This window comes from Pristis pectinata, chromosome 14 (genome assembly GCF_009764475.1).
Source record: "Pristis pectinata isolate sPriPec2 chromosome 14, sPriPec2.1.pri, whole genome shotgun sequence".
Classification (NCBI taxonomy): Eukaryota; Metazoa; Chordata; class Chondrichthyes; order Rhinopristiformes; family Pristidae; genus Pristis; species Pristis pectinata.
In genome coordinates, this window is record NC_067418.1 from 15182618 (window position 1) to 15209016 (window position 26399).

At 40.1% G+C, this 26399-nt stretch overlaps 1 protein-coding gene across 4 annotated transcripts in view; it reads left to right on the plus strand.

Moving 5' to 3' along the window:
• ano5a (anoctamin 5a) overlaps positions 1-26399 on the plus strand; it is a 117393-nt gene that overhangs the window by 55400 nt on the left and 35594 nt on the right. For all 4 annotated transcript variants that reach the window (XM_052029294.1, XM_052029296.1, XM_052029293.1 and 1 more), the window contains 3 exons: positions 16069-16137; positions 17349-17633; positions 19430-19543. In XM_052029294.1, coding sequence (XP_051885254.1) covers positions 16069-16137; positions 17349-17633; positions 19430-19543 — 468 coding nt within the window. The remainder of the gene's footprint in view (positions 1-16068; positions 16138-17348; positions 17634-19429; positions 19544-26399) is intronic.

Below are 26399 nucleotides of genomic sequence, written 5' to 3' on the forward strand. Positions count from 1 at the left end.
CCAAATATATATTACAAAGAACAGAGGTTCAAGCACTGATCCTTGAGAAACACTATTGGTCCCAGACCTCCAGTCAGAAAAATTCCCCTCTACCACTACTCTCTGGCTTCAAAGGCCAAGCTAATTTTGGATCCAATTTACCAACTCACTGTGGATCCCATGTAACTTAACCTTCTGGACATGTTTGATTGTTTGGGACTGTTGTATCTTCTAATTGCAGTTTGCTCTCATTCTGTTTGGTCTGCCTAATTTGAAAAGGGAAATTGAAAATTCCATTTAATTTTTATCCAGGATGAGTAAGCACTCATTTCTACTGTATCTTCGATATGTTTCCTGTCAAACAAGTTTCTCAATGTTACAGGATACAAACATCACACCGCCAAAGAAAAGTCATTTCCCTCTTTTGATAATTAATCAATCGGGCCATTCCAGATGTAGCATTTGGATATTTTATAAATTTATAAACCCAACCTGCTGAGTATTTTGATTTTCATAAAACTAGCACACAATAGTCCAAATTCAAGAAAACATTTTCCTTCTGTTACATCATACCAAAAGGCATTTGAAGTTAGTTCATGGTAAGAAGCTTTTTAGTTATACTTCCGTCAATATATTCTGTCAGAGGTAGTGATGAATATCCCTCTTCTGCAATTTGCCAACAATTATCTAATTTCCTGTCAGGAGTGATCCAGAAAGCCTAGATTTCCTTGTTTGGATATCTTTGGGGTTTGTAAAATGTACTCTTTGAAACTTCTGGTGAAGTTATCTGAATTTTAAGGAATAGGTTGCAAAGATGTGTTATTGGTAACAAAGTTGACAAGCACCTGGGTGAAACGGGAATTGCCTCATCTGTTTCCCACATGAAATTATAATATTTACTGGTGTACAAATCTGAATTGAATTAAATTGGTTTATTATTGTCACATACACCGAGGTACAGTGAAAAATCTCTTATGCATGCCATCCATACAAATCATTTCATTACAACAGTGCATTGAGGTAGTACTAGGGAAAACAAAAACAGAATGCTGAATAAAGTGTTACAGTTACAGACAAAGTGCAGGCAGACAATAAGGTGCAAGTCCATCTTAGAGTCATAGAATTTAGATTTAAGAATAGAACGATTATAATAGAGATAATGAATAGATCTGCAGAGAGCAGCTTGCAGTGAGTTGCCATTCTCCAGCTATTGATCTCCTATTAATGTTAGTTAGTTGTAGAAAGCAAACTGCTTGCCACCATTTTGAATGAGGGTTGCTGGTTTAGATGCAGCAGCCATGGTTGATGTGAAGCTGAGGTGTCAGATGAGTATTAAACTCTCAGTTCAAATCATTACTGTAGGCCTCTTGATTCAGGACACCATCAGCCAGTCATCAGCATGATCTGTCCATTATCTGTGGCATCTAACAATCATGGACTAAAATGCATTGTTCCTTCTAATTCTCACAGCTAGGTCATCCTTTTAAAATAAAATATGATCACACACATTCCAGTAACAGTTGATAAGTATAAATTTTCCAGTATATCTCGTCTTCCCATTTGAATTCACATTTTGAAGCAATAAGCTGCAAACAATATCATACAAAACTGTTTGCATGATGTTGGTTAAGTGTTAATACAACTCTCATGTGACTGGTCTTGATGTCCTCTTACATACATTTCTCACAACCCACCATCAACCCCACACACAGGCACTTCGTGGCACGTCTCTTTCAACAATTTATTCTGATTAGCTCAATACTCTCAGGATTGGAATGCTATCAAACTGTTGAAAGCAACCAAACTACTACTATCTGCTGTTATTGACTATATCTGAGGATGGCTGAAAAAAATGGGAATTGTATCGTTCCTTTGAAAATGGGATATCCGTTCAATGCTTTGATGGATGAGATCAAAGTAGGTTAATTAGGATAAAGCTCTTAGAGAAATTATTTAAGAGTGTATATACCACTAATATGATGACTCATACATTACATAAACCCAGATACAGCCAGATGCTGAAAAAATTATTGATATGCTGATGTTATTTTCTGGATCCAGTCAATGTTTGACTTCTAGATTGGTGCATCATCTGCCATGCGATATGGTCATAAATTCTGTTTCATATGGAGCTCTCACTAAAGCAATAGCAGAACATGTATATCTGTGGGCCCAATTACTATGGTTTTTTTTGTATATTTCCTCTTGCTGATAATATTATGTTTCCTTATCTGTGTGAAATTCTGCCATCAATCAACAGGGGAAGACGAGGCCAAGCAAGGGTAGAGACGGGGATAATTGGATCCATTCAGCCAGAAGCAATTTAGTCCCTATTTTAATTGTATATTGCATCAATATTTATGGCTTGGATCTTAAATTGCTTTTAACAGCATTTATGGTGGTTTGGGAAGGATAGCAGTAAGAAGAACAGAAGCATTGATAGGCTGGCAGATGCCACAAAGCCACTACTGACAGGAAGGTCTAATTACAATAAGAAATACCAATTGACAATTTCCTTTATAAATGTGGACATTGAAGTTTCTAGCAAAGGTGCGGAGTGACATATGGAGATTAAATATTAGTAAAATACAGTGTGCCCTGCAATGTCAATATTTTCCATCTTTTATAATAGGATTGTCTATTTCACATATACCAAAGGCCAGACACCTGCTAGGGCAGGAATACTATGAACCACAGCTGCATAAAGAACAGGATGACAAATAAATGTTCCACATTATAATATCATTGTATAGGGAAGGGACAAGAATTGGGTGGGATAACTGAACTATTTAGAAATGACAGTGGTAGTAGAATAAGGTACATGACCAATGGATCAAATTACAAGGGATTTATCATGCTCAAAAGGGTTGACTGCAAACCATCTAGTAGCAGAAGTGAGTTGTATCAAGAAATATGAGAAATTATTGTGATATACAGTATAATCACTTTAACTTCAATGTTTTCTTTTCCTCTCCGTGTGCCTCTGTCTGCTCGGCTCTTTTTCGATCCTTTTTGTCAAAGAGATTTTTGGAACATTTAAACACTTATTAATGTCAGTATTCAGTTATTTGGAGCCAGTTTACTTCAAAACCGAACTTTTTTCCAAAAGATGCCCAATTGCAATATTAAGTACAGGTAGTCCTGCAATAATGCATGTCTCCATGCAAGAATTGGTTACAAGGAGATTGATGGATTAGGGAACACTATTTGCACAACATGGGCCTCATTGGTTACAGTGCGACCGTGATCAGGGAGAACCTGTTCAATTACAGCCTGTTCTGTAACGTGACTTTCTTTAACGTGAAGTTTCTTAGGAACATAACTATCACGTTATAACTGAACTACCTGTAAATCAGGTAGAAATGGCTCATTGAGTTAGTAACTTTTCACACCGAAGGAATGAGTGCAAGGTATGAAACTGGACACCTAACTTGCTATTGCTAACTTTGCATTAATGTCCAACACAGATTACCACCCCAATGATTCTGTTTCCCTCAATGAACCCCCTGCAATGTGTCATGCATCTAGCATGAGCTTCTCTCAGTCATACACATACCACATTCACCGCACATTATTAAAGAAAACAGAAAAAGTTTACCTGAAACAAGCTCTTGAAATTTTCTCCTATGGTTTTCCTTCAAATCTTTGAAGACATTTTGAAGAGAATTTGGTAGAATATTAATTAAGTGGCTTGTTCATTGCTAAGACACCTGGATATTTGATCCAAAGGTACATTTAAATCCCATTGTGGCAGTTGTGGAAGTTAAATTTAATGAGTTACATGTATCTAGAATAAAACATGGGTATATTGTTTTAAAAAAAATTAAGTACTGTTTAAGTTATAATTTAGACATTTAAAAACTCATTTTACTGGAAATAAAATGTGAGGTGTAAATAGATTTCCAAAAGGTACATTCTCTGCCTTTTACACACACTTGGGGGGGAAATGCCACAATATTTGTCTTTGTCAGGTGGTAAAGATATAACAAGAAGTTAAATGGTACAGACAGGAAGTACACTGATGTAATATTTGTAATAAGATATGGATCCCTTGAAACAGCAAATATGCTGAGTGCTAGGAATCTACCTATTTGGAAATGAATATACAAATACCACCTTGATGAAAAATTTCTTAGGACTGAAGAGCTCTCTGCTAAGTTACCAAGATGTCCTACTGATGATGTAATTAGATTGGTGTTCTGCAAATTGACAACGTAAGGAATGGGAGCAGGGACTGGAGTCTCCTCCTCCATTCAGTGGATGTTCTAGTCATAGCCTCAACATCACTTACCCACTCTCTCGCCATACCCCTTGACTTGTTTAAACTGATAGTCTCCACCTTGAATATATTCTGACTCTTGCTCTAGAGCTCTATGGGATGGAGAATTCTAAAGATTCACAAGTTCTAAAAGGAGAAAATCGTCATCATCTCCATTTGAAATGGACAATTACTTATTCTGAAACAATGCCTCCTAGTTCTGGATATCCCCACTAGCGAAAGTACTCTCAACATCCACCCTGTCACCCCCTTCAGAATCTTTATATGTTTCAATGAAATTACGACTTGTTCTTTCATACTCCAATGAGTATAGGCCCAACCTAGTCAACCTTTCCTTACACATCAATTTCCTTCTCCCAGAAATCAGCCTGGTGAATCATTTCTGCACAGCCTCCTTCCTTAAATAGGTAGACCAAAACTGTATACAGTATTTCAGATAGTCTCATCAACCCAGTAAAATTACATAAGAACATCTGTACTTTTATGCTCTGTGCCCCTTGCAATAAAGGCCAATTATTTTACATTAACATTGCTAATTACTTGCTGTACATGGTTAATAATTTGTCTACCTGCAACACACTTCCTCTATAGCTGTGCCACTTTACTCTGTACTGTTATCGTTTTTACCTGTACTACCTCAATGTACTCTGTACTAACTCAATGTAACTGCACTGTGTAATGAATTGACCTGTACGATTGGTATGCAAGACACGTTTTTTCACTGTACCTCAGTACAAGTGACAATAATATACCAATACCAAACTTGTGTTTCAGGTATTAGCACCCCAAGGTCCTTCAGTACCCATAACATTTTTGTAGTCTCTCTCCATTTAAATAATATTTGCTTTCTTTTTCCAGTCTTCTTTTTAAGGTGTATAACCTCACATTTCAAATGTGATGTCCATGTCCCAACTGCTGGCCTACTCACTTAATCCATTGATAAACCTTTGCAAGCCCTTTGTGCCCTCCACACAATGTGCTAGTTTACCTCGAAGTATCATTGAGTGTCCTGCAGCCAGATTTCCAATCTCTTCATCCAAGTCATTAGCATAGATTTGATAAATAGTTGTGGCCCCTGTATGATCCTGTGGGACACTACTAATTGCCCAATTCAGAAAATCTTGATTTTCTTTAGTCTGTTAGTTAGCCACTCCTCCTCCCTGCTGAAATATATATGCCTAGCCCCGTGTACTCTAGTCTTGTGAATACCTACTGGAAATAATAATAATAAAAAAAATTACATCTACAGGTTCCCCTTTTATCCATCCTGTTAGTTACTTCCTCAAAAATCTCCAGCAACTTTGTAAAACATTTTCTTTTCATAAAGCTACATTGATTCTGCTTTAGAAAATGTTATGTAGCCAATGCTTTGGCTCTCTCCTGTGCCTACTTCCATTTAAGATCCAAGTATGTAGGACATCAGGTCCAGGGACTTTTTGGCTTTAATTCCCATTAGTTTGCCTTGTACACTTTTTCTAGTGATAAACCTTTTTTTAAGTTCCTCCATTTCTGCAGCCTTTTGATTTGTTATTATTGAGATGTTTTTACTGTCTTCTACTGTGAAGACTGATCAAAATAATACCTTGTCATTTCTCTATTTCCCACTTCCCCTCAGACCAATGTTAACTTTATTTACTCTTTTCCTTTTGCTATAACTGTGGAAGCACTTTGTTTTTGTACTATTTGTTAATATAAAGCAGCTACATAATACCAATATGGTATAAATGGGTTCACAGCAATGAAGAGATCAACCCCTGGATCTTAACTCACTTGCCAAAAAAATGCACGGGGCACATTACCATTTTAGAATATTGTATCTGTTTTTACCTTGCTTTAAAGACTCAACACTTTTACTTTCAAGTTCCCCACTGACATTTGAAGCAGTACAGTGATGCAACAGTTAGTGCTGTTGCCTTGTAGCTCAAGCAACTGGACTTTGATCTTTGCCTACATGCAATCAGCATGGAGTTTGCTGTTTTCAATGTGCCTGTGTGGGTTTTTTCTCTCGCACTCCAAGATGTGGGGATTGCAGTTTAATTGGCCTCTGTAAATTGCTCCTGGTGTGTTGGTGAGCAGTGGAATCTGGAAGGGGAGTCAATGGCAATATGGGGAGAATAAAATGGGATAAGAATTTGATGAGTGTAAATGGGCACTTGACCATTGGGTCAGTGTGGAAGTGGTGGGCGAAAGGTCTACTTTCTGTCCTGCATAACTCTAACTCCATTAATTTTTGAATGTCAACAAAATAGCAGGATATAGGGATGGTACAGGAGCATGGATTTGAGCTGAGCACCGGGAACAATCTTACTGAATGGTGTAATAGCCTTGAGGGTTTGTTTGGTTAGCTCCTGCTGCTATTTCTTGTGTTCGTGTGTTGAATGCTTTATATTTATAGGGAAATTAGTTGTACAATAGTTAATTTTCTCTAATTGTGACAATGTTTTGGTGTTGAAAGACTTTTCAAGCATTTACTGGTTGAGTGCAAATCTACCCATTCAGATTAGTGTGTCATTCCTATGCTGTTGTCATCTTTGTTCTTAAAGGATTAGACTACCCTGGTCAAAATTCAGAGTTTGCCCTTTGTTCTCAAACTTGAGGCTAATGAAAACTGCTTGATCAATTCAGATACATTTTTAAAAAAAAGCTGTAACCAGAGAATTTGTACTAACTTTAAATATGTGTAGATATATAAAAAAACACATCCAGACCTGGCATGATTCACCTCATTAAGATCATGGGCTGGACCCTGCCTACATGAAAAGATTGCCCAATGTCAATGATTTGCATTACCATTCTCTTACCTGTGGGCTGCATAGCTCACTGACTCTGACTTTGTCTTTTTGGAAAACAACACCATCCAGTGCATTACTGCTCTGTCACAGCTCTGTTGATATGTTTGTCATGCCGGTGTGCAAATGTTCAACATGAATACATGGCATTATCTTTGAGTGTATATTAATCTATTCATTTTAAATTTGATTCTGCTATGGAAATAGCTGATGGAGGAATGTCACAGAAAGGCTAACATTGCAATTTGGCTGTGTTATTTCTTCACACTAGTTCTTCTCCACATGTGGCACAAACGCCTTTGGAACTTCTATTCTTCCTTCACAAGCAACCCTTTGTCAGCTTCATCAGCTGACATGAGCTCGCAATCCATAGGTGTTTAACTAGACTCTACCTCTCCATCCCAGCACATTTCCAAGGTTGCTGCTGTACCGTCCAATTGGATTCTTTTTCACTGTAAAAATTTGAGGCCCTTCAATACTGCCAGTGATCTAAATCTGTCAGACTCCCATTCACACACCATTCCTGTGCTGGCTGATTTTATGCTGGCTCTTAGTTTAGATTCATCTAGACACTGTTGAACTGCCAGCCCTGTTTTCAATTCTAAGTGTTTATAAAATGTTAAAACTACTTTGGTCATTTTTTTTCCATTGTTTGTTCCAATATCTCCCTTTTGTAGTTCAGTTTTTGTTTGATAGGATTCCTATGGAACATCTTGGGGCATTTTTGCTTTAACAGCCCTACAAAAATGAAGTTGCTTTCAACAAAGTTGATGGTCTATCACTGATCTAAACCAAAGCTTTTACTTCAATGGTTAGCTGTGCACGTGAACCCCTACATTCCCAACCCACCCCATCAGGTTCACCTCTGGCTAAATCTGGGAGTGTGCAACCTGGACCCAATTTGCAAATCTCGCCTGTTGCCAGGAATGCTTTATTCTACCTCTTGCTTTCTTTCCATTTACATCTTCTGCTCCTCTTATTTCATTGCTAACACCCACATCGAACATTCTGATGCTTGCAAGCACATGGACAGATCGGTATTCTTCTTCTGAGCATCCCACATGGATAGTCTTAAACTTTTTGAGAACTTGGTCATCTTTCCACCCGGTTGAATGTCCAATCCAAACATTACCCCTGCTCTTCCCTCTTGAAATTGATTCGGAGTTCTTATAGCTCTGGGTACCAGTAAAACAGGACCTATTCTTGCAATGTCCTGCTCCTCAATTAAGCATGTGTTAAATCTCAAAAGAGATGCACAAATAGAATGTTTCCACACTATATTATTATATTTATAATATAATATATTATCTTTGAAGGTGACCAGGGTGGTAATGGTTGGGAAGAGCTCTCTGTATTTCCCTTAATATTTTTCCCTTTGTCAACGTCACTTAAAGAAATGATACAGCCATTTTCACATTGAAGTTTATAAGAACTTCTTGTGTGCAAATTGACAGTTACAATAACAATATATTAGTAATAAAACAAATAACTCACTGTTGTTCTTGCATAAAATAATTATGTAATGTAAATAGAAACAACAGGCTGATTGTAAACCTGAAAACTAGGTATAATTACGTGGCAACAATCATCTACCACCAGATCTAATTGTAACAGGACACAACATGCCAACAAATTGAGATTGTAATTGAAGTATTTTCACAGTAAATGCAGCTCAAGGTGGAGCATACAGAATGTGACTTGGTCAAAAAAATGAAATTGCTTGCAATCAGATACAAGCTTGAACTCTTTATTTAGAGCACAGTGTAGTGCTTGAAGGACGAAGAGCAAGAAATAAATTTGAAATGTTTACTCAGTGTTAGATTGGAATGTACTGAATCATGGAAAGTCTTCTAACTGCCATAAATATTTAAGTTGAAGGAATATGCTAAAATTCTGCTGTTGAAACTTATTTACTAATTATCCTAAATACAAACAAGGCTCGCCCATTGTTGTTTTGAGAACTGGTGCTATTGTGTCAGCCATTTTCCCCAGGTCAACCGCTCTGTATCACTGCGTTTGAAAAGACTTGTTTCAAATCATTAATTCTTGCAGCACTATAAGGAGGCCAATCAACACGTAATGTCTCAGTTATTTTTTTGGTAAAGCTATTTCATTAATCTATCTCCCCAACTGTCTCCCCATAACCCAGCAGTTTTTTCCTTTTTCAAACATAGCCATTCCTTCTGAGGGTTGCTAATAAATCTGTTTCATAATGCTGCATCAATTTTTTTAAAATGCAAATCACTGGACTTGCATCACAGGAGATTATACCGCTCTCTTTTTGATACAGTCTGTTCATCCCCTCCCCCCTCCCCCACCAACCCCAAAGCATGGCTTTTGCCTATCACATTAGAAATGTGTCTTCTGATCCTTGAACTATTCTCTAATGCACTAACTTCCATTTTGCCCCTGTCTAAATCTGTCCTGACCTTGAACAGATGACCCCTCCGGATATTTGCCATTTCAGAATTCACAAGTCACTACCTATAAATTTGAGATATGGAATAAAATTAACTCTCACTCACTTTAAAAATTCACTTTAAAAGGCATCGGGACAGGTATATGGATAGGAAAGATTTAGAGAGATATCTGGTAAATAGGACTAGCTGAGACAGGCAGCTTAGTCGACAAGGACCAATTGAGTGTAGGGTCTGTTTCTGTGCTGTGTGACTCTGTGACTCATGTAATTTGTGTGTGTGTTGGGGGGTGAAAAAAAGTAAATCAGTAAACACAATTTATTTTGTTCACTCTTATTTCTTGACTCGTGTGCAGATGATGCAACTTCACGTTATGGAAAATCGTGATACAGACTGTTTTCTAGGAACTCAAACCCCCCTGTAACATAGTCAAATGTGCATCTCTGTCAAATCTCCCCTCAACTTTGGAAATACTCAGCAGGTCAGGCAGCATCTGTGGAAAGAAAAACAGAGTTAAGATTATTTAATTTAGATATTTACTTATTAGCCACGTGTACATTGAAACACACAGTGAAAGATCCTTCATCAGACAAGTTCTGACAAAAGGTCTTTGACCTGAAATGTTAACTTTGTTTCTCTTTCCACTGCTGCCGCCTGACCTACTGAGTATTTTGAACATTTTTTTTCCATTTTTATTTCAGATTTCCAGCATCTGCAGTTTTTAAAAATCTTCAATTAATTTAAGTGTTTCCTCTCAGGCTCAGTGAATATGGCCAGTAAGAAAATATGCTATCCTGGATTTGACATCTCTCCCCAGCTGAAGTGAAAGTTGGTTAAACCCAACTCTGTGTTTGTAAAGCTGACCTTGGCAGCACTGAAGTATCTGCAGTTGTTTTGATTTTCATCCCCTCAACTTTCTTTGCTCCTGGAGAACAGCCTTGTAGCGCAAACCCCTCATCCCTAGAACCATTCAACGTCAGACCTTCATGTGTTCCCTAAAGTACACCGACGAGAAGTAGACATGATCTACGTTAGTGGCCTAACCAGTCTTTTATGCATTTTCAGTGTAACCTCTCTCTTGTTTTCTGTGCCTCTACTTATAAAGCCTAGAATCCCATGTGATTTACTAACTGTCCTCTCAACTTCCCAAAGACTAGTGCACCTATCCACCTAGGCCTCTCAGTTCCTACACAACCTATAGAAGTGTCTCCTTTTTTCACTTCAGCAAAACCCCTTCCTAATTCTGAATGTCGGTATTAAGTTTCTCCTTCATCCACTTTAATCTAACCTCTTCTCAAGCCTCATGACCTCATTGGGGGTGTGACACCAGGGTAAGTCGCACCCTGACGGTCCTAAACTGATGTAGAGTATGGTTCATGATGCTGCAGCAGAAGCCTAACCCCAGGTTTGTAAGCACTGAGCCAACTTTGCTTTTGTACTCTGAACCACTGTTTCTGTAAACCTGGTTCTGTGCCCTGCCACCTTCAAAGACTTTTGTTTCTGAATCTTTTGGAGCTTCAGTTCCAACGACCCCTTTAAAATTGCATGATTTTATATCCTGATCGTGTCTCTGAAATGCTTTTATTAATTTCCCAATCCCCTCGTCTTCCCTTCTCCTTCCTGCCCTGACTGACTCCACCCCTGACCATGAGCCTTGACTTGTTCATTTTCCTCCGGAAGAAAGATCTATCTGCACACTTACATACACGGGCCTTCCTAATCCTTGTGATACCTGGAGCCTTGAGTGATAGAATAATGCTGCCAGTAGACAGGCCACTGTACAGCAATATTTCAATGTACATTTATTGGTATCATAGTAATTCCTCTATTTATGAATTTTTGCCATGACTTTTGGGGCACATGTCTCCGATTTGACAAAGCTATTTTTCACTGTGACAAATAACATGTACCTCCATACATTGGAATGCACTACCAAAATGCCCGTAGTGCATTTCACCTAGTCTTCTCAGTTTACAAAATTTGCTTAAGGAAACATTTTCCAGTACACATCCCTTCTGTAAATTGGAGGAAGGGCTGTAAAGAATTTCTGGGTGGGTGTGTGTATGTGGGAATGCAAATTCTCCTTTCTTGCTTTCTGTTCATCTTTCAGCCTTTGTTCTCATCCTCTGGGCATTCAGTACGTTAAAGGAATTATGTAAATGCAGAGTTTTGCTGTTGAGATGTGATAGTTTTTGCACAGATATCTGCTGTAGTGAATAGCACTTAGTAAAATGAAAATTTGACACTCTCAGCCTGATGTCATTTATGGGTGTTTCAAATAGATGGACTTGACAGTTGAAAATGCATCTTGCGGACCTCGGTTACCAATAATTATTGCAGTGGTTGGCAAAGAAGTGCCAGCAGCTGATTTTAATCAGTCCTGTGGATCAGGTTGGTGTGTACTGGACTGCTGCCGCCTTGTGGTATTGTCGTACGGTCCACACAGACCTGTTTGCTGCAGAGATGGGTGTGGTACTGTGAAGAATAAAGTGAATATCTTTAAATGAATGAATAGTACAGATGAACAGAAGGGCTCTCTTTAAGCTTTATTCAATGGCGGCACTACTAAAACTTAATATTACTGCAGCAAATGTCTGCAGGAGCTTTAAAATGTAGGCTGACAGGAAGTTAAATTTTATGCAGTGAGTAATGATTGGAATGCACTGCCTTAAAGGGAAGTGGAGGCAGTTTCTGAAGAGAATTGCATTAATCCCTTGGGGAAACTGCAAGCCAAGAGCAAAAAATACATGGGTGGAGCTAAATGGTCAGTTCTATCAAACTGCTGAAATGCGTGTGATGGGATGAATGTACCCAGCACTAAGATTCTAAATTGAAGTCAAACATCTAGTTTGTGGGTATCACTGAACTCTTCCTGAATCCTAGAAATGAACTCCAGTGTTTTATTTGTTTTATCTTGTGCAATTGTTATCTGTACACCATTATAAGTACAGACTTGTGTTATCTATACACTGTTGTTGGTACAGACTTGTGTTTACAGATGAGATTATGTCGCACCAGTTTGTAGTATGGCTGTGTGTCAAATCTCCCCTGATCTGGCCTGCCTCCCTTTTTCTAATCTGCTGTTACATCCACGACCATAGTTCCTGTGACATGACACACCCAATCTCATTCACTCCTCATCACTTGCAGGCCAACTTCATCTTCCAGTTCAGCAGTATTTTGAGTTATATTTTTAAAATATACTTTCCAGTCCTTGTTCTCAAATCCTTCTGTGTTTTTGCACCTCTCTTTGTAATCTCATTTCAGATGTATCTGAAGATCATTGCAATAAAAACAGTCAGCAAGTTGGGCAGGAAGAGAAACAGAGTTGATGTTTCTGGATGAAGATCCTTCATCAGAACTCAGAAATATCTCTGCTGCTCAAATTCTGTGCACTTGATCATTGCCAAATATAATCGCACAAAATTGGCAGCCAAACATTCAGCTGCTCAGCTCCGAAATTCCCTCCCTAAACCTTTCACCCTCTTTCTGCCTTGTTTAAACAAACTCGTTAAAAGCTACCTCTTTTTTTCAAAGAAGTCATTTGTCTTAATATTAACTTCTTTGTATAACTTTCTGTGGATTGATGTCAAATTCTGTTTGTTAAATCTCCCATGGATTACCTTGGAGTCTATTACGATTGGCATAGCCATTTAATACACCATTTATTGTTTTTAATATTTGGTATTCAAGCCCTACATAGTACTCATGAAAGTTGATGACCTGCTGCCTTACCTAGTCAAATAATATTGACTTACAAGTAATTGTTCTGAGAAAATTAGGAGAATATGGCACTTTTTTAAAATCATTGTGATTTTTTTTTCTTGGTTTCAAACTGCCGTATATATCTGCTCTCCAGACAGTATGTACCTGGGTCTAACAGTTGGATTGGGGCAAAACCAATTGTTTCAGCTAGCTTGGTTGGTGCTGTACTTGCCACAGTGAAATATGATAACACTAATTTCCAGATTATTTTACATCATTCTGGAAATTTGACCGGTAACTTCCTGATAAGTCATCTTGTGCATCTGATGTAGAAATTGTATCAGATTGTGTCACGCTGCATCACTCTCTATACAATGCCTCTTTTGGACTATTCCAGGAGAAATTTAGTTTCAGTTGCTCATGAACAATCATGGCGTTGTTGCCTTGGGAGCAACAAACTAAGGTAGCACACTGTTGGACTATAACCCCACAAAAGCAACTTCCATAATTTCCTCTATGTGCTTTGAACACAATTCCTTTTTAACCCCATCCAGTTTACCCCCCCCCCCCACCCAATAACATTGACCTGGAATGTTAATCCATTTCACTCTTGACAGATGCTGCGTGACTTGTTGAGTACTTCCAGCATTTTCTCTTTCTTTTTTCCCCCCACCCAACTTGGAGTGGGGCTCTTTGATCACTATGGCCAATACTAAGTCAAATCTTCTCAGCACAGTGACAGTGTAGGTTGTGCAATTATCACACAGCTCCAGCAATCCAGTTCAATTCTGGCCTCCACTACCCTCTGTGAGGAGGTTACATGTTCTCCCTGTGTCTCTGGGTATCTTGGTTTCAACCCACATCCTGACAATGTGCTGCTTGATAGTTTAATTAGCTTAATGGTGTAGGTGGTAGTGAAAAGAAAATTAGAAGGGGTGTTAATTAGCGTGTGTGAGAGAATGGGTTACAGGAACATAAATGGGATTGCTGGAACTGTGGTGGGAGCTAGCATAGATTTGATGGGATGAGTGGCCTCCTAGGTTGTAATGAATCATGGAAATACTTACTTAGTCCCCTGTGAGGAAGGATTACTTGCACCCACAGAGTGGATGATGGCCGTGTCTATTTTCTTCTAATGTGGTATCATGTGTGCACAGGGTCACTTGTAGAAGAAGCTCATTGGAAATGTATCTGCCTGTTTGTTTATTGCTCAAGACCAAATCAGTCACTGATCAAGTATGAGGTTTTGGAATTCTTTCGCACAAGGCTCATTCCTATGGAGCAGAAATCAGCAGCATTCTCTGTAGTTGCAGACTGCCTGCTAGGTTTATCAATGGTGTTCATTTAATCTGCGCCTCCGCCCACACCGCACCAGTGGGTGGGGTGAGGGATGGGTGGGTGCTGGCACTGGATTAAAGATGCCAGGGGAAAGAGGAAGTGTGTTCAATGGGTAAAAGATTTATTAAATCTTAAGTATTTTCAAGTAGACTTAAAAAGTTTGGCCTTAGCTTCCATAGCAAAGATAGCAACTTCTAAGCTATTGGCACCATCATTGCTTAATAATGTTAATGACACCTCAGATGAGACATTACATCAGATCATTAAAATCAATCCATTTATGAGGAAAGCTATCTTGTTTTTGACCGGCAGTAAAGTGCCATCTACTAGCTGATGACACCCACAGCATTAAGGTTTTCTCATGGTCGTTTGTTTTAAACTGCCTAATACCACATTCAGAAAACACAAGTGGTGGGGTGGGTTAGCTTTTAGTATCTGTACAGATACTTGGAGCCTTTACTTGTTGGGCATTAGATGCAACAGTTCAATTTTGTGGGTGTCCCAAATAATATCAAGATTTTGGCTGTGATCCTGTTTGTTATTATAATCGGGTTTTTGCATGTGCAGTGGCCTTATTGAGTTAAATGTCAAGGATGAGTTTGTATAAGTGAATTGTTTTTTAAAAGGTGAGGCACCAGTTTGCAGCAAGCTTAAAGCACAAGAAGGCCGTTCAACCTACTTTGATTGTGTTGGTTCTTTGGATCCAATTATTCCTACTACATTTTTTCCCCCACTACAGTAATTTTCTTTTCTATCATGAATCCAGTTCCCCTTTGCAAAGTTGCTGTCTATTTCCACTACCCTTTCAAGCTGCACGAGGGTAACAATTTGCTATTATTTAAATAAACCACTCCTGCCTCACCTCCACACACTCTGCTTCCTTGGCTCATTATCTTAAATCTGACCATGGGTTGCTGACTTTTCTGCCAGTGGGAATAGTTTCTGCTTATTTTCAGAACTGTGAACAACTTTGTTAATCAATGCTTCGTTTTCCTTTACGTACAGAAGACTATGTCAAACTTTCCAGTTGCTCTACTTAACTGAAGTTGTTCTTTCCCAATAGTATTTTCACAGCTTTCTTTGTGCCTTCTCCACAGCCTTCCCATCCTACTTGTAATTGTCAACGACTTTTTATTTTGGACATTTTCATTCTGGAACTGTATCCAATTTTACAACTCTGCTGGTTCCATCACTATTGAGAACTTGAGTAATATACTGCAGCAACTGTGTATGTGGGAACAGAAATGTAACAACATTGCATTTGTGGTGTACTGATTCTAGTTCTTTAACATTACCTGGGAAGGCTGGATGTGCAGGCAAGGCCAAGAGACCATTGGAAGTCAGAATAATTATGCCTGGTGTCCCTGCCAATTGGCATTTTGGTGTTGACTACAAAGTTGTACTACTGGAGGAGGTTGCCAGTGGTTCCTGTTGCTTTTGCTACATCACTTGCCACATAACCTTGGTAATTAATTGATCTGAGGTGTGTGGAGGTTAGAATTCCAGCACCTTTTGAAGCATGTCAGCAATCTCTATTACTTGTGATGAATTTCTTTTTCAGGAAAGAAGAAAAGAATTTGAAGAGAACCTGTTGAAGACAGGCCTTGAACTGGAAACTGAAAATAAAGATGTAAGTGAAGGTCATTTTCATTTGATCACTCCACCATTGACAATCTCGCCCTTCAACTGTCAGGTATTCCTTCCCTTTAAACCTCTTTGCCTCTCAATCTTTCCTCCTTTGTGGTGCTGCTTAACACTTAGTCTTGGACAAAGCACGTGGGTTATATGTGGCGCCCTCAGGCTGAGGTTTTCTTTCCCAAGAAGTACAAGTTTTACTATGTTAAAGTTGCTCTTCAACATGAGTCACCATTATTGTTCACCTTGGCTGAGAATTTGCTCACCACCACTGCACTGCACCAGAAAGGCAGGGGATCTAGCATTGATGCAGCTGTATTGGATTTGCGTTGTATTTCTAGCATGGCAGGGGCAGCTTCTGATCTGTGACAGGAGGGGCCTTGCATTCTGGCTCATTAATTGATGCCATGTAAAATGTGCATCGAGTCTCATTGTAAAAGCCATTAATGCAACATGCCGACTGTATGCAGTTCAATGAGGTTTTTTAAATAAAATTCTACTAATTTTTAAGTACATTTAGTATGCTGATTTATGTAGTCTGATCTAATCAATGATTTCTTGTTGGGCACATCTGACCAAAGATGTCTGAAGAAGGTTTTCAATGAAGTTGACAGAACTCAGAGACCAACTTATTGACTATGTTAAAGTATTGGAAAATTAATCAGGAAGTCTGTATTTGAATGAGTGTTCCCGAATGGTGGGATCCGGAGGCCACTCTGATATTAGTCGTTAGACCTAGTTCTCATCAAGCTTGAGAGCTCCTGGAGTAACAGGAAGCCAGCAGGATAAGTTGGATTGAGAAGTGCCCAGTTTCTTGATAGTAATGTGCAAATGCCTCTTGCCTGCTTATGTTGAAGATCTAGAAAGCCATTTAACACCCTGACAAAGCATACAGCCAGATTTGTAGATCTGTCCCCAGGCTCCCTGTGGGGGTCTGCTGTGAATTGTATTTATGAAGAACACAAAACTTGTGCAGTATTGAAGAACACTTTATGAAATATGGGTGGCTTTCAAGCTTGACATTAGAGGATAAACCCAGCAGAAGACCATTCAGACCAAGGGCTTTTCCACTGTACATCCTCACGGCCTCATCCATTCCAAATTATTTTGCCTTCCTAGAGGGTGATGCTGTAATACTTTTAGAAATAAAGGGTGTCAACTTTCATAGTTTATTGTCGCAAACTAAGCCCGACCATTAACTTTCAGGATTCAGATGATGGTAAAACCTACTTTGTGAAAATCCATGCTCCTTGGGATGTGCTGGCCATGTATGCGGAGGTTATGCATATTAAAGTGCCTATAAAAGAAAATGATATTCCACAAGCAAGGGAAAACCCATTTGACTGGTTGCTGAAGCCATTTCGCCTGGATCCAGCAATAATAAACCCAGAACCAGACTATTTCACAGCACCTTTCAGCAAACAGCGGCAGGAACTCTACTTGATCAATAATCCAGAGACCTTCTTCTCGCCTTCTACTCGCAACAGAATTGTAAGTATGATCATACTAAACTGTTTGTTATGGATCAGTATCAAATAGACTGTGGGATATTAAGTATTGTTATCACAATGTTTACAGAATACATAACGGCAAAGGAGAAGGACTTTTGACTCATTCAGTTCATCCTATCTTCTTGGAGAGCAATGTATTTGGTCCCATTCCCCCACTCTTTCCACAGAGCACTGTCAATTATTTTTCCTCAATTGTCCGTGTAATTAATTTTGGAAGCACTGATTAACTATTTCCCCCACCCTAGAGACTGAGACTTCCAAATCATGATTTCACACAAAGCAGATAAAATCTTCCTCTCATTTTTCCCTCTTCCACCCCAAAACTCCATATCACTTAATCTTCATTTTGAATCTGGGTTTCTTGTGGACACAATGTCAAAGTTGAGTTTATTATCATAAGCACAAAAAAAAATGCAGTGAAAATCTTGCTTGCAGCGGCATCACAGGCACGTAGCATTAGAGAGACAAAATTCAGAAGAAAAACATAAATTAAGCATAAATTATACAAGAAAGAATACAGTTAAAACAAACACAAAACAGTCCATTGTATTGCAAAGTAGTTATAGTGTTGTTGTACTGAGGTAGCGATTAGGGTTGTGCAGGTTGGTTCAAGACCTTGTGTATTGGACTGATTTATGCCACTTCCACAGTGAAATCTGGGCTGCGTTATGTTGAACCTGACTCTCAACCCAGATTTACTGGCTGCATGCCTGTACTTAACCTGGGCAGGATGCAATGAGTTGACCTTGCTGGCCAAGGGCAACCTTGAGTGTGGTGGCAAGATCTGATGGCAACTGGGCTGCAAATGGTACAGTGCAGAGGCCCCACCCACAAATGCAGGTGAAACTTTATCTCCTGTCAAAGCATCTTAACGGTTAAGTGTCCCTGAAAATCAGAGACATTCAGACAATTAAAAGGAGACAAATAATCAAAACATTTGGAAATATAACTTCCTTTTATCTTTTAATCCACAGGCCTGGAGTCACTATTGAAATCAATGTAGACTTGGATCCTACACCAGGTCTGACCTAGAGTGGTATCTGAAAGGCAATTTTCCAAGTGTAATGCTGGGGAATCCCAGCAAGATGGGAGTCTGCTGTTGGGCTATGGGAGTCCAGCGATGAAACTTAGTGAGGGACGCCATGCTCTCTGTCGCTCGTTCCTGATTTTTGTTCAAATGACTGAATGCTACTCGTACCCTTTGGAACCGTCTGCCGCCGTCTCGGTATCTCCCTTATTGACTCACTAAGATGCTGGAAAATAGCCAGTAATTTAAACCGCAGAAGTACTTTATTTGGGAATCAGCTTTCATGGCCATCTTTTATTCCCAAACAACACGAGAAGTGCCAGTTTTGTGAAACAATCCTGTAAAAGGGTGACGACATTAAAGGAACAATTATTTCCCACAGACCAATAATTACACGAGACATAATTAATAGCTACAGCCAGCAAGGTGTGGCACACAGGAACAGGGAGAATAAAATCAGAAGCACAACTTCTGTTCCTTTCAGTGGTGCCTGGCCCTCTGAATATTTTCCTCACTTTTATTAAAGCACTTTTTTTCTTCAAGTGCTTTTTAAATGTGAATTCTTTTAACTTCTGAATCACTGGGTTCCTTCACTAGTTTTATAGCCATTATTAAGGTTCACCGTAAAGCTGGTGCTCTTTGTTTTGTAAAATGTCCAAATCCTGAGTTATTAATTCCTTGTTCGATGTAATGTGTGGGAAGAGAGCTGAATGTTTGTTCACATCATATTCACCCTCTCCTTTCTCCAGGTCTATTACATTCTTTCTCGATGCAAATACACAACAGAAGATGGAAAGAAGAAAATTGGGATTAAGAGGCTGCTGAACAATGGCACATACACTGCTGCTTTCCCACTCCACGATGTATGTATTCTGTTCAGAGTGCTTCAATTTCAGTCAGATTATTAGATTTTCTGGGTTTCTAAACTTCATCAGGAAACTGCAAACTAATGTGAATTGCTGAATTGATATTACATGAAGAGGATAGTTAGGGACCCACAATGCAGCACGCAATTACAGTCAATCTAAAACTTTGCAGAAGAGGCAAACCTGTAAATCTTGGAATGAAGCTGTTGACATTCCTGATACACTTGCTAATTAAAATGGATGGATATTCATACTGCTTCACCGAAACTGCACACCTGAGCAGTGAGCACAGATATCTCTCGCAGGTTAAATGTGTTTGCAGCAATTAGGAGACAACTTCAGTCTCCTCATAATTCACAGAGTAATAAGGTTGTCAGTTTTTAAGAGTCTGGCTGGTTCTGGTAAATAAATATTTACTAGGTTCCAAAGTGGTGTTTTTCTCCCCACCTTTTTTTGTCCCTGACTCCCTCTCTCCTCTTTATCCTGGCCATCTCCACTCTGAAATGAGTTTCAACCTGAAATGTAGACGATTCCTCTCCCACCCCCCGCCCCTCACCACAGATGCTGCTTGACCCGCTGCGTTCCTCCAGCTGATTGTTTGTTCGTTGCTCCACCTTCTAGCATTTGCAGTCTCTTGTGTCTCCATCACATTGCCCTGCCCTGACCTTGCTGAAGAAGTAATTAATCACCCAACATTGTGATTGCAGTACCTGTTAGTTACCAGTTTTGTTGTACATTGCTTGTAGTTTATCAAAACTGTTGTTCACTGCGATACTTCTTATCTATCTTTTGGAATGATTTTGTTACAGTATGCAATTACTGTACTACATTCTGCTGGATATTTTGATCACAATTATGATGTGCCTTTGGGTGTCAAGAACTAGGTGAAATCCCTCAACAATGAGGGCTTGTTCTACCTTTCAATTAGGTTTTGCTGATCTATGTCCAAACTCCATTTGCCCCCTTACGACCCACCCCTACCCAAACCTTCACCCACTTCCTGGCTTTATTTCCCTTGAATACTTTGCCCAACAAAAATCTTTTACTGTTGGATGTAAAATTATGCTAGCATCTATTGCATCTTGTGAGAAAATTTCAGATTCCACCAATCTTAGTCGGGAATGGTGAAGAGATAACAAGATGAGTATTACTGAGTATCTCAGTTGATCCAGGTGGAATGCATCTTATGTTGCCAAAAGAAGAAAAGATGTAAATAACAGGGGCATTGGTCAGAAGCTTTCAACCTTTACTGAATAGAGGAGCAGAGTTGTAGGACTGGAGAGTTAATAATTATCCAAATGTTGATGGAAGGAGAGAGGATATGCCAAGAAACTGTAGTCCAGCGAGCCTATTGTTGACGGTGGCCATGACGTAGGAAAAACCATTGAAAGGACAAATTTAAAATTCTTTTTAGAAAAGGATGGGCTTCAAATGTGGGATATGTGCTCTCTTACTCTCTCCCCCAGCCCTGTTATAATATAGTTAAGTGTCATGATTATGCTTTCCCATAGTAGGACTTGCCTTCCTTGTAGCCAGCAACCCAGCCACCCTCCTTCCCCAGTGGATCTCTCTTTTTATTCCCAATTATTGTTCTCCCAGCCAGTACTGAACTAACGTAACAGGTGAGCAGAACTTTCCTTGTATGAATCTTAGTCATGCTGTTCCATGTCATTAGAAGTATGAGTTTTACCAGAACCAAATATAACACTTTTCCAAATCATCCTGATAACCTGTTGTTCATGGTCACTTACAGGATATTAAGTAATGATACCTTGAACTTCCTGTTCCCTTATTTACTGTTGTATTCACTTTTCTCTCCCCCTCTCTAAGCAAATGAGACATTCCCATCTCTTAAATTATCAGTTCTGGAGCACATTTTGTTTTGTTTGAATTCATCTGTAATGTAAATACATACTTATGATTCAGAGTTTCTGAATGGGCATGCATGTCATTTGAATCACAGATATCTCTAGGCACATGGTGTTCATCCACATTACTCATACTGATTTATGGCATCAACAGTTTGTTCTAGTCACCAACTAGTCTTTGGCCTCTCCAGTTCCTGACTGAAGAAGGGACGCAGCAAAACCTGCTGAAGATGTTGCCATCCTTCAGAATAGCCAGATTTGACTCGGTGCTGTGGGTTGGTTCAGCTGCTTGACGCAGCAATGAAAATGTTTTTTATGTATCCTTGTGGGAGATTCAGCTCACCACAAGCAATATTCTAGAGGTTGGTAGTGGGCCATGTTCACAATATTCTCCAGTTCACTATGTCATGGGAAATATTACCATTGACTTGTTGCCAGTTACCAGTTTTGGAATAATATTTGCCATTTGCTTTTGAAGTTGGGTGTTTACCTCTAGTTTTGAGACTTTGGCAATAACAAAACAGCTTTCATGACTGTAGGAGAGCTGCAACAGAATTGGGCTGCTGCAGGAGAACCGCTCTATTGCTGTCTGACCTGGATCCTTTGCCTTTCCATTGTCCCAGAATTTCCTGAGAAAGCTGACTGTTTCACGTGGAGGTGTGCAACTGTTAATATTTTTCTGCATCACTGTCAAAAGGTTTGGGGATTCTTGTGCAAATGCAGAAATTGGGAACTTCTGGTGGATTCTTGCTCCCAATGGAGTCTAGCAGCAGAACATGTGACTTAGGGCACAATTGCTGCCTTCATGTTATTCAGACTTGCTGTAGTTACGCTGGGAAACCTGCCTGTTTAGTTAACACTGGAGCAGATTTTGCAATTCCATTCATTTCAATGTAGAGAAACAGCTGGGAAGAACAGAGGCAAGTTTTGGGAATTTTCAGTTTTTTTTGTTATCTCATTTAATTCAAAGATCTGCTTTTCTGTTTGAATTTTTTTTAATATTTTAATCTCTTTTTTTGATAGCATGCTTGCTTTTTTAATAGTCTTTGAATATTTGTCCATTTCTGAGACATTATCAATGGTTCGAGCTACGTCATCCTCGGGGCAAAGTGTAACTGACTGACAAAGCACTTCTGTGGGATTTGTGATCATAAAGCCTCTGGTGATTAGGCTGTAACTAGCTTTGTCCAGGAAGCTTCTGCCAGAAGTTCTACTTCAGATAAGTGCAGACTCTACAGGGAGAGGCTCTCTGAGCATGGTGACTCATTGTTGGCAGGAAATTCCTGCCTGTCCCTCCGTGAAGCTGATGGCTTTTGTCAAACCTTGAACAGAAATGCACTGTTGCAGTGTGAGAAAACTCTTCACTCTAAATATTTGGCGAATAGTTTCAACCAGATGACATCTTAAATTGCAGTCTTAGAAACAAGCTATATGTGGTAAATTTGATACCAGGATGAAGACATTACTGCACCAAAAAGCCAACAGTGATCTGTGTTTGCCCCAGTACATCCTGTACATGTGGTGGGTATTCAAGCTTTGAAGGAGAGGGGATACCATTAAATGTGAGCCATGTAATTCACTGACTTAAAATTTAAAAAGTTAAAATACAAGAAAAAAAACTGAATTAACTACATTTGTTGACTCAATTAATTCAAAGATTTGCAAGTTACCTGAAAATTACCATTGATTTAATTTGCCATTCAGTCCTGATGAAGGGTCTCAACTCAATGTCAGCTGTCCATTTACCTCCATAGATGCTGCCTGACCCACTGAGCTCCTCCAGCATTTTGTGTGTTACCATTGATTTACCTCTCTCTTGCTTGTAATTATTCCCCTCCATTAAAATGAATGGAGTTTCTAAACTTGCTCTCGGGCTAACTAAAGAATGGTTCATTTTGTTAGAACCTTAACTCAAAGTGGGTATAGGATTGCCATCTGTCTTGTGGCCTATTGAGTTTAGACTTGGGTTATCACTTGCTATCTTCATGTTATTTTGACTTTGATGCCAAGGGCATGTGCTTCTGACTTTGCCTGGTTGAAGTACAAGTGGTAATAATCAGTGCCTCTGAAATAGGCTATCAGTCTCTGCCAACAAGAAATACAAATGCTGAATTTAAAGCTCCCTCAGGACTGTTGACTTGTAATAATGCTGCTGCCGTTCTAAATTTTGCTTCGTGCTTTCATTTAATGTATTTGTTGTTTTAGGATCAGGATGTTGCTGGCAAGGACACGTACTGCCCAACGCTGATTGCCCTTTAGAAGCTGCTATGTTGAACTTTTGCAGTCAATCAAGCAAAGATACTACCATAGTGTGGCTAGGGAGGGAATTCTATGATTTGTACCCAGTGATGATGAGACTGTGATATATTTCCAAGTCAGTGTGTTATGGTGCTTGGAGGGAATCTGCAGGTAGTGGTGTTCCCATGTGTTTGAACCCCTTATCCTTGGTGATAGAGGTTATGGGTTTGGAACATGCCTTGACATGAGGTTCTGCAGATGCTGGAATCTGGAGTAACACACACACACACACAAAATGCTAGAGGAACTCGGCAGGTCAGGCAGCATCTATGGGGGGAAATAAACAGTCGAGTTGCAGGTCGGTACCCTTCATCAGGACTGGAAAGGAAGAGGGCAGAAACCAGAATAAGAAGGGAGGGGGAGGAGTTCAAGCTGGCAGGTGATAGGTGAGAGGGGGGAAGGTAGGTGGGTGGGGGAGGGGGGGATGAAAGGGAGTGATGCAAGAAGCTGAGAGGTGATAGAAGAGGCAAAGGGCTGAAGGAGGAGGAATCCGATAGGAGAGGACAGTAGACAATAGAATAAAGGGAAGGAGGTGGGGAATGGATGGGCAGGTCATTAGGGTGGGGAGGGAAAGAGAAGGGGCGAGGGGGGTCCCCCCACAGGAAAAAGGGAAAACAAAAGGAAGGGGGGAAAAAAAGCATAAAGAAGGGAGGGGTTTCCGGAAGTTAGAGAAACCGATGTTGACGCCAAAGTTTGGAGACTACCAAGGCAGACTATGAGGTGTTGTTCCTCCAACCTGCGTTTGGCCTCAGTGTGACAGTGGAAGGGGCTGTGGATATACGTGTCGGTATGGGAGTAGGATGTGATATTGAAGTGGATGGCCACCGTGAGTTCCTTGCTTTAATGGCGGACAGAGCAAAGGCGCTTGACGAAACGGTCACCCAATCTGCGTCGGCTCTCACCGATGCAGAGGAGGCCACACCGGGTGGAATAAGTGACACCCTCGGATTCACAGGTGAAGCAATGCCTCACCTGGAAGGACTGTCTAGGGCCCTGAATGGTGGTGAGGGAGGAAGTGTAGGGACAGGTGTAGCACTTAGTATGGTTGCAGGGATAAGTACCGGGAGGGTCATCTGCGGGGAGGGACGAGTGGATGAGGGAGTCGCGGAGAGCGCGAGCCCCGCAGAAAGCGGGGGGAGGGGAAGATGTGCCTGGTGGTGGGATCCCATTGGAGGTGGCGGAAGTTGCGGAGAATGGCGTGTTGGATGTGGAGACTCATGGAATGGTAGGTAAGGACAAGGGGAACTCTGTCCCTGTTATGTTGGGGGTGGAGGGGGAATGGAGTGAGAGCAGATGTATGGGAGATGGAGGAGATGCAGGTGAGGGCTGCACGCAGGTTGGAGGTACAACATCTCATTCTGCCTTGGTAGTCTTCAACCTGATGGCCTCAACATTGATTTCTCTAACTTCTGGTAACCTGTCCCCTCTTTTCCCCCTCCTTTTTTCTTTTCCTTCCTTTTGTTTTCACTCATTCCTGTGGCTGCCTCACCCTTTCTTTCCCCTCCTCCTCCACCCTTGTGACCTGCCCATCCATTCCCCGCCTCCTTCCCTTTATTCCATGGTCTACTGTCCTCTCCTACTGGATTCCTCCTCCTTCAGCCCATCACGTCTCAGCTTCTTGCATCTCCCCCCTCCTCCACTCACCTACCTTCCCCCTCTCACCTGGACTTGCCTATCACCTCCCCTTTCCCCGACCTTCTCATCCTGGCTTCTGCCCTCTTCCTTTCCAGTCCCGATGAAGGGTCTCGACCCAAAACATCGACTGTTTATTTCCTTCCATAGATGCTGCCCGACCTGCTGAGTTCCTCCCGCATTTTAAGTGTGTTGAAGTAACTTTGGTGAGTGACTGTAGTCATTTGTACACACTGCACTACAGTCTGTTTGCCCGTGATGCAAGGAGTGAATTTTCAGGCTACTTTGTTCTGGATGGTGTTGAACTTCTGGAGTGTTATTGGAGCTTCATGCATTCTGTTAAATGCATTATGAACTGGGGAGGCATTGCTTGTCAAAAGCTTTTGTCCAACATCGACTGCAGCTATTCAGGGCAGACAAGCAGTGATCCATCTTCCATGTTGGAATGATCTCTGCATTCTCCCAACTTCATATAAGGCATTGATTGACAGTCACTTTTTGAGGTTGGCCGTGAGCCAACATATTATAACATAATATTAATTGTGTAATAATTTTTTGTATGACATGCGGGACTGTTCAAGAATTGGTTTTACTTAAATTGTTCCTGGGAGAATTCAGACCCTGAGTTTTGGTTATCAATCTGTGTCAATTAGGAATTCTATTTAACTTCATTGCTGGCTACTGTACCAATATGAAGACTTGTTTGAAGATCTGTGAAATGGATACAGTGGTGCCTGAGTGAGGTGCCCTATCCGTGTTGGATACATTTTTCCGAGTGCGCATCAAGCAAGATTTAAAAAAAAGTCAGTTGTTTCTAAATGACTTTTTTTTCTGATTTTTATATATATATCCTCCATTTCTAGGTCCAACTAACAAGTGTTAAATGTCAGAAGAAACAGTGATTTTTTTTTTTGCTAATTGATGCTGGCTTTTTATTTTAGCACAATGATTAATTTTTTTTTAATAGAAATCAGTGTCCCTGATGCATTAACAAATGAGATCTGCCTGCCTCTGCAGACAGACCTCCATTTCCTTTCAGTGCAGCTGCAGGAACC